Here is a 14,814-nt window from a genome sequence, read left to right as displayed (position 1 = left end):
CAGATAGTTACTCATTTAACTTTAATAAATTATTTTGACATGCCACTTTAAATAACCTAGTGAGTTTGGGCTGCCCCTTATTCCTACTAAAGCATCTTGAGCCATTTTCCCACATGATCCCCACAGATTTTTCAGGAGAAAACTGCAGAGTTTGGTCCCGACGTTTCCCACAGCTGCCGTTCACACGTATATTTCACAGCAGAGGATTTTCTACTTGGGATGCATTCTGACCACATGGCTGCGAGAGACGGGGTGCCCGGAGCTGCTGCTTTTTTTTTTATTTTTTTTTTTAGCAGCTATATAACGTGATGCCTAATGAAATGATCCCATTATGGAAGATAATACAACAATTCATGTCAGGAATGAAAGCAGAGGCTGTTAGGCGATTGTTTTTGCATCAGCTTCACTTGTAATTAAATGTAGCTACAATAGTGATGAATGGCTGAAAAGATTCACACAAGTCAGCAGATACCAGTATGCACCCCTCGCTCATCTGCAGCAAATGCTTTCAACGATTTACTGCCTACGTGTGTCCTTAAGATGTCCGGAGGAAGTTCTGCAGATATTTGCATATTCCAGTAATGCAGATGAGTAAAGCATTCAGATTTAGTTTGGTGTACTGTTTGGTGCACATTTTCAATGGGAAGATGTCATAACTTCTTCTCCATCTTCACTTTTTTATTTTTTGAAAGAAAAATATGTTTTTTTTTAACCTAGTTTCCATTTTACAGCCGGTCTCTTTCAAATGATCGTGTTTTATCCGCATGATGCATTAAAACAGTTCAGACTCAGTTTTCATCAGCAGTTTATCTGCTTGTGTTAAGTTTATATACTAAATTTCCACATTTAAATTTCGCATCTTGTCATAAATTCCTCCTTGCTTGATTTTTATGTCCATATCGTTGACTTCCTGTCTTTTAGGATTCGTCCTCAGATGGCCAAGGAGAAGATCGAGGGCTGTCACGTGTGCACGCTGGTCACACCTGGAGAACCGCAGGTGCTCCTGGGAAAGGACAAGGCCTTCACGTACGACTTTGTGTTCGATATTGACTCGGAGCAGCAGCACATCTACCAGGCCTGTGTGTACAAGCTCATCGAGGGCTGCTTGGAGGGCTACAACGCAACCGTGTTTGCTTATGGACAGGTGCGACCACGAGGCTTTGTAGATTTGGAGTTATTTAGGCCACAGCTACCACACATTCACATATCATTGTATGTTAACAACAGAAAGCATGTCAGTCACAGTTGTGGTGACATCAAACATGTCAACGTACTATGAACCATAAAATATCAGGTCAGCTTGAGACTTCATCAATGTAGAAAGATTAGAGATCCATTGATCAAAAATTTGTGGCTAATTATATATATTCTTTTCATAATTTGTAAAATGTAGTATTGACTTTCAGATTATTTTCTACCCTTCCTTGTATGAGGTGTCATTGAAGACAAACTGATCTCAGAGTTGATGGCATAAACTGACTAAATGGACCTGGATTAGCTTCTGGTGGGGTTTGAATTACTAAAACACTTTACTCCCTGTATATTTTCTTACTTTGACTGTAAGACTTCCAAAATGCTGTCAGCATCTTTAAATCCAGCTTGCGCCTTGACAGATGAGATTTAAAAGCCTAAATGGATGAAACAGAACAGCTTCCATGTTGTTGGTTTAAAGTCTTGCTGTTCTCTTTCTTACAGTCTGAATAAACTACAAACATTTCTCGACAAAGTCTGATAATCATCATTGCAGATTACGCAACAAAACATGGTTTAGACCCTACTAGTGCAAAGCGGAATAGTAAAATCTACATGTAATCTTAAAAAAACAACAACAAAAACAATGTAAGCTAGGCAACTTAAATAAAAATAAGTTTAAATGGTGTAATGAGAAAAAAACTACTGTAGCTCAACAGTGATGATTACAGGGTTGTTCATTTATTCATTTGCAGCCATGACTTGAGTTGGTGCTAAGAGATTCTGTTAATTAATGGTGTCTTTGTGCCAGAGGGAAAGTGGCTTCCTTTTAAATGGCCTTAATTTTTAAACATCTCACTGACACTGCAGACGGCGAGTTTATTCAGCAACAACTTCCACATTGTGTTTTTAGTTGTGTTTAGCTCACTAATTGGTGAGATTGTTTTTTGAGGTTCAGACCATCAGTCATAGTCAAAGTGAAAATCTGTCAAAACAGACGACCAGTTGATTTCACATTAATTGGTTTAAGAGTTTTAATTCAAGGATGGGTAAGAAACGCTTTGTAGATCTTGGGATGGTAAGAATGGTCTCTTTTTAAAAAAAATTTCTTTATATGAAATGTCTTCCAGACGGGCTCGGGGAAGACCTACACCATGGGGACGGGTTTTGATGTGAGTCTGAGCCTGCAGGAGCAGGGCATCATCCCGCGGGCCGTTCACCAGCTGTTTGAGGGCATCCAGAGCAGGAGGGATCGAGCCCAGGAGACCGGCATCCAGCCGCCCGAGTTTAAAGTCAGCGCCCAGTTTTTGGAGGTGGGACACACGAAAAGACTTGATCTAACATTTTGAAAAGTTTATTGATACAACCAAATGGTATCAATAAATTTGCTTGTTGGTCCGTATTACCGCCAACCAGAACATAAAGGACGCAACAGGATCAGCCTTCTCATCCACAAACAGGATGTGACAGTCTGAAGACGGATGGGCTGTGATGTCTATGTGTGCTTTGTGGGACCTGATTAATGTTTGCCATTACCTCTGACATTATTCCTCATCACCGAGGAGCAGAAGACGGATAAGAGCGAGGAATCAGAGAGAGGGCGGGATGCTTAGATATATGGCTACTAATCATTTCCTCGGGGGATTTCTGGAGAGCGAATGTGAGGGGCATGTTAGGGAGGGTTCTGCTGCACGTTTGGGCGTGTGTGTTGTGGTTCGTTTAATGATCAGGTTATAATAGAAATCCTTATAAAACCAGAAAAATAATAATCTTGTACAAACAGCTTCTACTACTTTCTTTTTTAGCCTCTGGATCTCTGATGTTGGTGTGTTTTCTTTTTGCTTTTGGGTCAAAAGTTTATCCTTGTTGATGGTAAACGGATGGGTGTGTGTATGTGTGTTTGACATACACACTGAGCTTTCAGTGGCCCCCTGTGACCTTTGACTTGGCTTGTTTGAAAGAGGTCATTATTTTGAATGTTGTTCCTGGAGATTTTTTTTTTAGTGTTATTTGGGGTTCCCGTGCAGTTTGAAAAAGTGCTTTTATTATTTTTTCAGGTGGAAAAAAATAAGTCTGAAAAAATATTAGACTTTTTTAGGAAAAAAATCCTATTAGAGTTTTTACATTACGTTAAATTGACATTCTTTCATTAATTTGCTTTATCACGCTTTGATATGTAACATACTACACATCAGTAATGCAGTAATGGAAAAAAATTAGAATTTTGTGATTTAAAAAGATGCAGAAACTCTGACAGTAAATATCATAACTCACCATGATGAGTGCCTGTGTGACTTGTCGCAGTTGTACAATGAGGAGATCCTGGACTTGTTTGATGGAGCCAGAGATCCAGAGAGTCGCAGCAGGAAGTCCAACATCAGGATCCACGAGGACGCCAACGGCAGCATCTACACCACAGGAGTCACTTCCAGACTGGTGCAGTCAGAGGACGAGGTGGGTCCTTGTTCATATGGGTGGTCTTTTTATAGCTACGCAAACTGGGCAAGAGTTCACCAAGTTTGTTTTTTCTTTCTTTTTTTTTTTGGGTGAGATTCTATCAATTTTTTAATGTAAAAATGCATCAGTTTTCCTTCATTACTCAGTTAGAAACCATCTTTTGTTTTTATACCAAATTTTGTATGATCTTATCACGTTCACGTTTATCCATCAGACACTAGCTGACTGACATCTAAACACATATAGAAGTTTTTTTTATTAAATGTCTTCCTTTTTCTTAATTTCCTACCTCAATGCTGCTGAAATAATTATTTTACTGCCAGTTCCTTGTTTCGCCCCCAAAATAATGATTTTTTTTAAAGTTTATGTTTTATATGTTTTCACTCCACTCTAAAATGTAAATTATTTCACGTATTTTTGGAAACTCTACAGCACCTTTGCAAAGTACAAAATCATGACTTTATTCTTCAATTGAAAATAAAAAGTAAAAAAAAAAAAAAATCAGTTCCACAATGGTACCATACCAGTAGTAGTCAGTGATTGTGTGGGGAAAAGACTTCAGATATTATTTTATTGACTGATATTTGTTAAACACAATGACAAAGAGGGCAGATGGTGATTTTGCAGAACGATCACAGGAATCGAATGGCCTTGTCATGATTTGCTGATCCAGTCTGCATCGCAATCATTATCCAGAGTGCTGAATAGAGACGCATGATAGCCTTATTTGTTTCAGCTCACCTGGGCTTTAATTTCCCAAAAATATGATCTATTTAAAGACCCTTGAAGATAAATGGATGCTCCTTTTGTGACAAAAGACTTAAAACAGCAAAACAGGTTGAGGGAGAGCGAATGTGGCAATGAAGGAGCGAGGAAGACAGATGGAGGCAGGATGATTAAAAAGTTAGGAGAGGAAGCACCAGGAGGGGAAAAAAACATGGTTGACAGATATTCAAATGAGCAGAGATGGGTTTGAGTTGGGAGTCGGCCAGATAACGATTTTTTTATTTTTTTTTTCTAAATGATTAAATAAGTGTGCAAGGTTTTGAATTCCTCTTGGCAATGATGATAAACATTAGCGTAAAATTAGATTTTCTTTTCCAAATTATGTCTGCTTTAGCAATTTTCTCTTCCAATTTGAAATGAAAAGTCTGCAGATGTCCTGTATGTTTGGTGTGTTTTGCAGCTGCTGCAGTGCCTGAAGCTCGGGGCTCTGTCCCGTACCACAGCCAGCACACAGATGAACGCACAAAGCTCCCGCTCACATGCCATCTTCACCATCCATCTCTGTCAGATGAGAGTCTTTCAGCAGCAGCAAATGGTGAGACTGGAGGTTTGGAGTAGAGATGTAGAGAGAGCCTTAAATATGAAAGAGAAATTAGTCAAACATTTTCAAAAAAGCATAATTAGGAGGTCCAGCTCAAGGTGTTTATCAGTTTCAGCGTTTCTCTAAATGAGACTGGGCAGACTGAGAAGACAAAAACAGCATAGATAAATGAAGTGTGTTTTCATATATAACTGAATAAAACATAATTGTAAGGAGCATGCAAGCTGGTGAAAGAGTTACCAGTTTTGAAGTAAGATGCTTGCCTCTTGGAGCAGAATGGAGGAGAAGAGAATGGCGAAGTGAACGGCGTAGACTCCTCCCCCATCGCCCAGCCGGAGTACGAGACCCTGATGGCCAAGTTTCACTTCGTGGACCTGGCCGGCTCAGAAAGGCTCAAACGCACGGGGGCCACTGGAGAAAGGGCCCGAGAGGGAATCTCTATTAACTGTGGACTGGTGGGTCAGAGACAAAACAAGATTGGATCATCAGTGCGTGTAAACATTTTGCTCTGTTTAAATGCTGCTTGGGATCTTCTCCTCTCTGTGTTAGCTGGCTCTTGGAAATGTGATCAGCGCTTTAGGTGATCAGACTAAGAAAGCCGGACACGTCCCGTACAGAGACTCCAAACTTACCCGACTGTTGCAAGACTCGCTGGGAGGCAACAGGTACTCAAACTGTGTCTTCAAATGTAAGAAAGACTCTCATTTATGAGATATGAATGACATGAACTGAGCTGCTTGATCATCCTCTTTAGCCGCACAGTCATGATCGCCTGCGTCAGCCCGTCGGACCGGGACTTCATGGAGACGCTGAACACACTGAAGTACGCCAACCGTGCCCGAAACATCAAGAACAAGGTGGTGGTGAACCAAGACAAGACCAGCCAGCAGATCAACGCCCTGCGTGCGGAGGTGGCCCGACTCCAGATGGAGCTGATGGAGTACAAGGCGGTGAGTGATGGATGTTAGGTTGGGGGCCGGAGGGGGGAGAAGAGGTGATAGGTAGAACCAGAAATACAAAAAGCCTTTTTGGATTAAGCAGAAGTGGGAAGAAGATCGAAATGGAAAGTGGCAGGTTGAATAAGACGTGATAACGCCTCGTCAGTCTGACTGATACTAAAAAGAGAGCAAAGGAGGTGGCAAGATGAATGAAAGTGAGGATACTAACTGGACATAATAAGAAAATGAAACAAGAACTTTGTGGTTAAGCTGAGTAACATATTAATAAAAAAACAACAACAACAAAACCACACATTTAATATTAATATCAACTGAACTTCTCAGCATTTGGAATAAAAGGATGTATAACTTGACTTATTTTCAAATCATGACCTAAAGTGTGGTGTGTGCATCAATGAACTCCCCATGTCAATTGAAACACATTTCACTACATTTACAGCAGCAAGGCTTTTGGCTCGGGCTCTGTGATGTCTCTTCTGTATATAAATTGAAATTTATGACTGTTCTTTGCAAAAACAGATCAAGCTCTTTCAGATTAGAAGGAGCACATCTGTGAACACCAATTTTCACTTCTTGGCACAGACTCTGCTTTTGACTTGGTTCTGGACTTTGACTGACTTCTAATGCATGAATATAGTTTGATCCGTTGCGTTCCGTTGTCTCTCTGGTTTTATTGTCAGGGCTGTTGTCCTGCTAAAATATGAACCTTTACCCCAATGTCAAGCTGTTTTGCAGGCTTTAACATTTTTCTCCATCCATCTTAAAATCCCCCCCCCACTAAGGTTCTCTGAGAAACCTGACTTTATACTGAGATTATATTATATTACACACAGCTGAGCTCAACAAATGAGATAAATTCACACCACACTCTGATAAGTCTGACACAAAATAAAGACCCATTAAAGCATATTAGAGTGTGTTGTTTTAGGTGACAGAAATATGAAAATACCAACATTTCCATGAAGAAAGTTACAAACTACAAGAGGTCACAATGTAACATAGCGACGATTTGTTCTGAATGCAGTCAAGGACCACAAATGTAGAAGTATGATATGCATAATAATATCAAAGAGCATTTAGGTAGGGGCTACTTTTCTTCAGCTTTGACCTGTGTGACTGAAACAGACAAGCAGTTGTTTAGCCTGAAGTTACCATGGTTACCAAAGGGAAGAAACTGCAAGCTGACCTCTAAGTGGTAAGGGATGCGATGTGACTGTAGTCTAGTAATAGACTGCGGTGCGAGTTGTGACTAGATACTGGCTCTCTGTTTGAGACATAAACAACTGATTTTTCTTTTTTGTTTTTCCCCAAACCCAACAATGACTCCTTGATGAGCCACAGACGATTGCACTCATTCTGAACAATGGCGCAGTGTTCGTTTGGGATGTCGAGCAACAGTGTTTTTTTTTTTTTTTTTTTTTTTCCAGCTCTGACTGCTATTCTACCGAAGACCGATTTTGTTTTTATTCACTGCCATGTTTTCGTTTGCTTCCATGCAGGGTAAGCGTGTGGCAGGTGAGGATGGGGCTGAAGGCTACAGCGACCTGTACCAGGAGAACGCCATGCTGCAGAGAGAAAACGACTCGATGCGCCTGAGAGTAAAGGCCATGCAGGAGACCATCGATCATCTCAACACACGGGTGACGCATCTGCTGGCCAATGAGGTCAGCACTCTGCTCACCAAGTCAAGTATGTGAATGCAGAGATGCTCTACACCTGAGCTCCGTCTCTTACACTTTTAAAGCTCCTTTATATGTTTACTGGTTAAAAACAATCTAACAAAGTTGACTTTATTTCTACTTGCAAGGCGAAGGCAATGAGGAGATTGGAACGCTAATACAGAACTATATCCGAGAAGTTGAAGAACTCAGGTAGGAGCTTAACTGCAAGCTTCCCCGGAGTTGAGAGGAGATGTACGAGCGTGAATATCAATAATCCTTCCTGCTCTTCCTGCCCTGCTAGATCCAAACTCCTTGAGAGCGAGGCCATGAACGAGTCGCTACGACGACAGGTGGCCCGGCTCTCCTCTCGTTCCTCGTTTCCAGCCTCTGGTCTAAGCCCCGCCCCCGGCCATCCCCCTGGCTCCTCCCCTATATCCATGTCCATGGAGGCTGAAATGACGGATGTTCTGCGGCGCGCCAAGTTGGACATCGAGCGGCTGAAGAAGAAGGAAAGGCGGCAGAGAAGGCTGAGGTGAAGGAACGGAGACTTTTAAGTCAAAATTTCAAACTGACTACAGTTTGTTTTGCCTTTCCCAAACTACACAGACTGAAGATTCCTGTAAATAGATGTGGAGATTTGCAGTTAGCTCAAAATTATGCTATAGCGTGGTGAAGCATGATTACCATTAATTAAAAAAGATCAGGAGTTTAATTTTAGTTCCTATATACACGTCAGCTAAAACAAACAAGTTACTGATAAAATCTAATTGTACTGCTGTATTTTGCTTATTAAACCAGCATCTAAACATGTTTAATGGTTAACAATACAGGCAACAAAACAACCTACTTCTAATAACAACAAAATGGTGTCTAAAATAACGAGCGGGTGCTCAGCAATCTGATTAAGCTTGTGCTGTTAGTCAGACTTCCTCTGATTTTCACTAATCCGTATAAGAAAAGCCTAAGAGACCTAAGAGGTAAAATAGAGGAAAAGTTTGAACTTCTCTCTTCCACATTCATTCTTATCCAGTTCTAGATCTGCAGAGTAACGCATCATTTTCCTTGTTTGATTGTAAATGCCAGCCACTTCCTCACTGGATCTCAGGCTCTCAGCTATCAGGTGGGAGAGACGACGGCTGAGCTCTTTATCTTGAGCTCTACGTCGGTTATTCTGAGAGACGGCAAACCCGCCGGGACCATGGAGGGGAACAAATGTTGATAAAAGAACTCAATCTCTCTGGAGTTTCACAGAAAAGTCTCTTTTTAGGGAAGTTGAAACAGTAAAAATTCTCCGTAATGCCACTGGCAGACAATCGCGCACATGTTTACAAAAACAAAATGAAGGATTTGCACTTTGTCTCACCAGCCCAGATGAAGAGGCTGGACCTTACAGAAACTAACACGTGGAAAATCCAAACTTAAGTAAAGCCCTTCTAAAACTGAATGTGAAACGGTGTCTTCAAACACCTCAGCTTTATGTAAAGCAGTTTCCCAATTTCTCCTGCTTAGCCTGTGACGGTGCACCTGTGCTGAATTTGTTTTATGCTGCAAGGGATTAATATTCTCTGCAAACATGCTCTCCTTGCCTCACTTTCTCTTTAAGAGATTCATCCAAGTCAATTATGACTCTGGGACTTTGGGAGAGTTGGAGTGCTATCAGTGCTAGGCTGTAATGCTGGCAGGGACACTAAAAGGTTTCACACAGTTAGCCACGGGGTCATAAGAGACACGAGTAGGAATCTAGCAGACTAATTGCTTAGAAGTGGTGGCAGATGGAATTGGTGATAAATTCTGTAAAAGTAGGAGCAAAGGGGAAAATAAAGCAAGTAATAAAACTTAAGAACCTAATGGGAAGGATAAAAGTTGATGTACTTTAATGGACTATGGCAATTACATTGGAAGACTCATTTTCTCCTCGCAAAAAAAGAAAAAAAATGCCAGTGTTGCAAATGTTGCTGGAGCATAAAGCAAGCATTTTAGGATCAGCAATCACGCAGGGTGATCAAAGTACATTAATGATATTATTAGGGCTGAAACGATTAATCGGATTAATCGTGATAAATCGATTACGGAAATAATTGTCAACTGATTGATTATTCGATAACTGGAGTATACAGACTAAGTAAGACAAAGGTGATTTGCTGAAAAGCAACATATTCAGAGCAGTAATTGAGACAAAGCTCTACGAAATGTACATACATTTGGCATTTTGCATTGAAAATGCATTTGTCTGAAAATGTGTTTCACCCAAAACTCCTCAAGTGGCCTAATTTTAGCTTCACCTTGTTCAAATTAGCCAAAATTAATCTTGTTGTTGCATTTTAGACAACAAAATGTTTGTTTTTCTTATTTGAAAAAGCAATTAAGTTATTTGTTTATTTGCAACTTTTCATTTATTTCTAATATTGTACAAGAAAGACCGTAGTGGTTAAATGAAAAATCTGTTGAATGTCTCAAATTTTTAGCCGATTAATCGTCAGAATAATTGATGGATTAATAGATTACTAAAATAATTGATGGATGTTGTATATGTGTTTATTTTATAAAAAGCTGTTACCCAAAAACACTTTTCTACCTCCTGCAGCCCAGAGTTGGAGAAAGGCCTCAAGAAACGAGTAAAGCTGCACACTCAGGAAATCGGGGAGAACCGGCGGAGCGGCGAAAATGGACAGAATGGGGAGATCGATTCAGATGACAACTGCACCGAGGTGAGGTCTTCGTGCTTTGCCATGTCGTCGCCATGCAGGCAGAACAACATCTTAACCAAAGTGTTTGTCTCCGTAGGATATCATGTCTCCGCTGCAGGAGGAGAGTGGCTGTGAGGAGGATGAAGGCGAAGATGAGGAGGAAGGCAGGGAGGAAGAGGACGATTTTGACAGTGACGAGAGCCTGGTGGATTCAGATTCTGACTCGGATGAGAAAGGTAACGGCAGACTCCACGTTTAGCACTCACACACACAATGAAGACATTTTAATAGTTCGGTATTTAACACGTCAGTTCGGACTCGTTGTTTTGACCGATGGCTGTTTTCAAACTGGGCATCCGGCGCTTAATTAGTCTGGAGTTCCAATAATTTCTCAAACCTCCCAACTTGCAGCCAACTTCCAGGCAGATCTTGCCGACCTGACCTGTGAAATTGAGATCAAGCAGAAGCTGATCGACGAGCTGGAGAACAGCCAGCGGCGGCTGCTGATGCTAAAGCTGCAGTACGAGGAGAAGCTCATCCTGCTGCAGAACAAGATCAGAGACACGCAGCTGGAGAGAGACCGCGTGCTGCAGAACCTCAGTGAGTGCGGCTCGGTAATCCTCAATTAATAACCCTTTGGAGCGCCTCTTCAACGTTGTTGCTTGCCTACGCAGTGTCCATGGAAAACTACACCGAGGAGAAGGCCAGCAAGATCAGGCAGGAGTACGAGAAGCGCCTCAAAGAAATGAACCGTGATCTGCTGAAGCTGCAGGCGGCGCAGAAGGAGCACGCACGTCTGCTCAAAAACCAGGGGAGGTACGAGCGGGAACTGAAGAAGCTCCAAACTGAGGTCAACGAGATGAAGAAAACGAAGGTAAGGGGGCGGCGGGAAGAATTATTCTGGCAGAATGGTAAGGGTAAAGGAATTTATTTGAGTTGGCCGCCCTCCCGGCTGTTTGCAGGTGGTGCTGATGAAGCAAATGAAAGAGGAGCAACAGAGGAGGAGGATGGTGGAGGCGAAGAGGAATCGAGAGATTGCTCAGCTTAAGAAGGAGCAGCGGCGACAGGAGGTGAGGAAGCTTTTAAAGATTGTGTGTGCGGGTATATTTGTGTCCTCTCTTGAGGACGTGGATCAGCTTCACTGGATTGTAGTTATCAGTCTTTAATATTTTGCATATGCATTTAAATATTTGCTCCACTGCCAGAAATAGAAGAAGCTTTGAGGTACGAGAGCCAATATTTCACAACATGCAATGTTTAAGCTGACTTACCAAAGAATCTTTTAGGAAAGGGAAGGTAGAAAGCCTGAAGAAAAAAATACATACAAAGCTGTAAAACACTTAAAATGGGGGTTTATGCGCAATCGTTTTACATTCTGCATTTTGTCCCTCACATTAGCACACATTCTAAAAATATTACCTTCCCCTTTTGGTTCTGTTTGCTTCTTAGGAGCATGAAACCGTACACAGTGATGCCGTAGGCCTCGCTCCTAATCCTTTTATTTAGCGCTTCATCTTAAGTCTTAAATCCCTTCTTGATCAGTAACTTTGTGAACTTGTGTGAAAAGTAAACACAAATACAATTTAAACAAAAGAAAAAAAGCCGTCTATGACCTCTAAATGATGCTGAGGCTTGTGTTACTCAGTACCAGATTCGGGCGCTGGAGTCTCAAAAGAGGCAGCAGGAGCTGGTGCTGCGCAGGAAGACCCAGGAAGTGACGGCCCTGCGGCGCATGGCCAAGCCCATGTCGGACCGTGTGGCGGGTCGAGTCGCCCGCTGGAACCAGACGCCTCCAGTTACGGACTCAGGAGCGGATTTGTCGGCCAGCACAATGGCAAGCGGCTCCGAGGCAGAGACTGCGAGGACCGTGAGTGGGCTGGTGCGCCAGTGGAACAACAAGAACAACGCATATGGATACATGGCGGAGAGCGAGGGGAGCATGGATGGAACGCGGGTGATTAGGTAAGTAGTCGTCTTGTCTTGTTGCATAAATGGGGCTGAATCTATGAAGTGCAGCAGCATTCATCTCCCCTTCCTGTTCAACCTTTCCACTTTCTGTCTCGCTACAATGCAGAGTGTATGCATTGGGCCAAGTAGTGCTATTGTGAAGTTGAAGTTTATTTAAAAACGTAAATACAGCAGTTTTATGAATAAAAACACCGAAACGTGTGGTTCTCATGTTTTCAGTCCCCTTAGATCTGATGCCACTGAAGACAATGCAGTGAGATTCAATAAGTAGTTAGAAACAAGGCAGTTTCATCATTTGGGGGTGTTTTTCTTCATTATAACCTTGCAACAGCAGGAAGAAGCTGCAGAGGAAGCCAGCAGGCCTGGGCAGCACCGCACCTGCAGGCAGAGCCAACAGCTTCTCCAAGTCCGCCCGTCTAAAGTGGCAAACCCTCGAGCGTCGCATCATGGACATTGTCATGCAGAGAATGACCATCTCCAACGTGGAAGCGGACATGGATCGCCTTATCAAGGTTTGGGAAGGAGAGGAGTTTTAATGTGTCTAGAAAAAGGGGATTTTTTTTCTCTCTTTCTTTTCTTGGAGTTATCTCGTTGCATGCCACCGGATGAGATGAGCTGTCGTCAGAAATTAGGCATCAGATTGAAAATAAAAGTGATAGCAGCTGTTTTGACTCATTCATGTCAGTAGATAAGAACTGAAAGCACTGCGAGGACCTTTGTTCCTCTTCTTCTGACATGTTAAAGTGTGTGAGTAAAAGCAGCTCTCTGCTGTGGTCACTGTAAATAGCAACACCTTAAGACTAAAGCCAACAGAGGTGTTTAAGTATTTTGTCAGGCCAAATGAAAAATGGATGTGAAGCAAACTCAAACTGCTTTTATTGTTTTAGCTAATTAGGACTAATTTCTAATTACTTGCACTGTTTGTGTTTTTGATGAGTCAGAAGCGAGAAGAGCTGACAATGCAGCAGGAAGCTCTCTCACATAAAAGGGAGGTGCTGATGGCCGACGGCGAGGGGCCAGAGGCCGAGGACCGCCTCCTTCAGGAAGTTAACGAGGAGATCGAGGTGCTGAATGCCAACATAGACTACATCAATGACAGTCTGTCTGACTGCCAGGCCACCATCGTGCAGATAGAGGAGACCAAGGTAAGAAACATAATTGCATGAAAACACATCTCTGCGTGTGTGTGTTGTGTTGTGTTGTGTTGTGATGTGATTTTTCATTGTTTTTAATCAGGATGAACTGGACTCGGTGGATACCTCGGTGGTGATCAGCTCCTGTTCCCTGGCTGAAGCACGCCACCTGCTGGATCACTTCCTGAAGGCGTCCATTGATAAGGTGAGTTAACATGCAGCAGAGCGGAAGCACAAAGACAAGTGAACCGATTCCTAAACCTTTTTATAGTTGCCTGTGTTGCATGTTGCGGTTGTAACTTTGCATGTCATCTAGTGGTGTCTCTTTGTGCTACAGCAAAGTTTCGTACTTGAATATTAAAAGTTAATGTTACACAGTTGTATTGCTAAATTTTCAGCTATGGTTCAGTTTTACCGGATGTTTGAAAAATGTAAAAAGTTGTATTCTTTATTGATAATTAAGGTTAAAGTTGTATTTCCAAGTTTTCTATATAGGATTATTTTGAAAGACAGATATTCTCCTGCAAGAAAAGTGCTGGACAAAATCTCCATGACCCTGGCACTGATTTCCTTCCTTAAAACCTTCAGTGCTTTTGTTTTTTAGCTGCTGATTATAATGATTGGTCATATCTGAGAAAGAAAGGCTCCACACAAATGATAAAGTTCTACATTTCAGTCTGTACCCTTTGGAGAAAGTTTGAAAAGTTTAACCCCAATTAAAACATTCAAATGAAAGTTGTTAAATCAAATTTACATCTTCTCTCTCTCTGCTTGTGTGATTGTGTGTAGAGCTTGCAGGTGGCTCAGAGGGAGGCGCAGATCCGACTGCTCGAGGGTCAGCTGAGGCAGACCGATGTGATCGGCTCGTCTCACAATCACATGATCCTCGACGCGCTGCGAGAAAAGGCAGAGTGCATCCCTGAGCTCCAGGCTCTCATCCACAACGTCCAGCAAGGTGAGAGGATTTTATTTATTTATTTATTTATTGCTTTTGAATGCAAGAAGAAAAATAAACTGAATAAAATGAAGGAAAAGTCACATATTTTTTTTATTGAGTTTGGATTGCTTTATTTATCCTCCTTATCATTTTAGGAACAGTTAAGGCGTTACTCTAAGATTTGTTGTGTTCAAAATGTTTAGTTTAGATCGGCAACCACTAAATATTTGGATTTACTCGCCGATCCATCCTTCTCTTGAAACTTTGGTTGTGAAGCTCAGGAATGTGTCTAAAAAAAAATCACCATCGGTCAAACCCCGCACCGCCTTTCACCCCAAAACTGTTTAATGTAGACAAACCACAAATTAAAAAATGCATTAGTGGCCTAAAGCTTAAGATGAATTCTTAACATTTTGCTACGTCTCTACATCGAATTTTGATGTTTTATCAAAATTAACAGGGCAACTCAAACCATACATTTTACCATACATACA

General features: G+C 41.8%; 1 protein-coding gene across 7 annotated transcripts in view; it reads left to right on the top strand.

Moving 5' to 3' along the window:
* kif21b (kinesin family member 21B) overlaps window positions 1-14,814 on the top strand; it is a 61,476-nt gene that overhangs the window by 22,972 nt on the left and 23,690 nt on the right. For 5 of the 7 annotated variants that reach the window (XM_016676009.1, XM_016676006.1, XM_016676008.1 and 2 more), the window contains exons 2-21: window positions 922-1,144; window positions 2,322-2,504; window positions 3,496-3,645; window positions 4,835-4,969; window positions 5,251-5,430; window positions 5,525-5,640; window positions 5,730-5,925; window positions 7,434-7,623; window positions 7,742-7,805; window positions 7,897-8,127; window positions 10,180-10,303; window positions 10,380-10,518; window positions 10,694-10,882; window positions 10,957-11,156; window positions 11,245-11,352; window positions 11,928-12,244; window positions 12,582-12,762; window positions 13,192-13,395; window positions 13,487-13,588; window positions 14,173-14,338. In XM_016676009.1, the coding sequence (XP_016531495.1) occupies window positions 922-1,144; window positions 2,322-2,504; window positions 3,496-3,645; window positions 4,835-4,969; window positions 5,251-5,430; window positions 5,525-5,640; window positions 5,730-5,925; window positions 7,434-7,623; window positions 7,742-7,805; window positions 7,897-8,127; window positions 10,180-10,303; window positions 10,380-10,518; window positions 10,694-10,882; window positions 10,957-11,156; window positions 11,245-11,352; window positions 11,928-12,244; window positions 12,582-12,762; window positions 13,192-13,395; window positions 13,487-13,588; window positions 14,173-14,338 (3,398 nt within the window). The remainder of the gene's footprint in view (window positions 1-921; window positions 1,145-2,321; window positions 2,505-3,495; window positions 3,646-4,834; window positions 4,970-5,250; window positions 5,431-5,524; window positions 5,641-5,729; window positions 5,926-7,433; window positions 7,624-7,741; window positions 7,806-7,896; window positions 8,128-10,179; window positions 10,304-10,379; window positions 10,519-10,693; window positions 10,883-10,956; window positions 11,157-11,244; window positions 11,353-11,927; window positions 12,245-12,581; window positions 12,763-13,191; window positions 13,396-13,486; window positions 13,589-14,172; window positions 14,339-14,814) is intronic. The other 2 variants (XM_016676007.1, XM_016676005.1) reach the window with 1 other exon arrangement.

This window comes from Poecilia formosa, unplaced genomic scaffold (genome assembly GCF_000485575.1).
Source record: "Poecilia formosa unplaced genomic scaffold, Poecilia_formosa-5.1.2 Scaffold124, whole genome shotgun sequence".
NCBI lineage: Eukaryota > Metazoa > Chordata > Actinopteri > Cyprinodontiformes > Poeciliidae > Poecilia > Poecilia formosa.
Note: the sequence above shows the minus strand (reverse complement) of the source record. Positions and strands in the feature narration are given on the sequence as shown.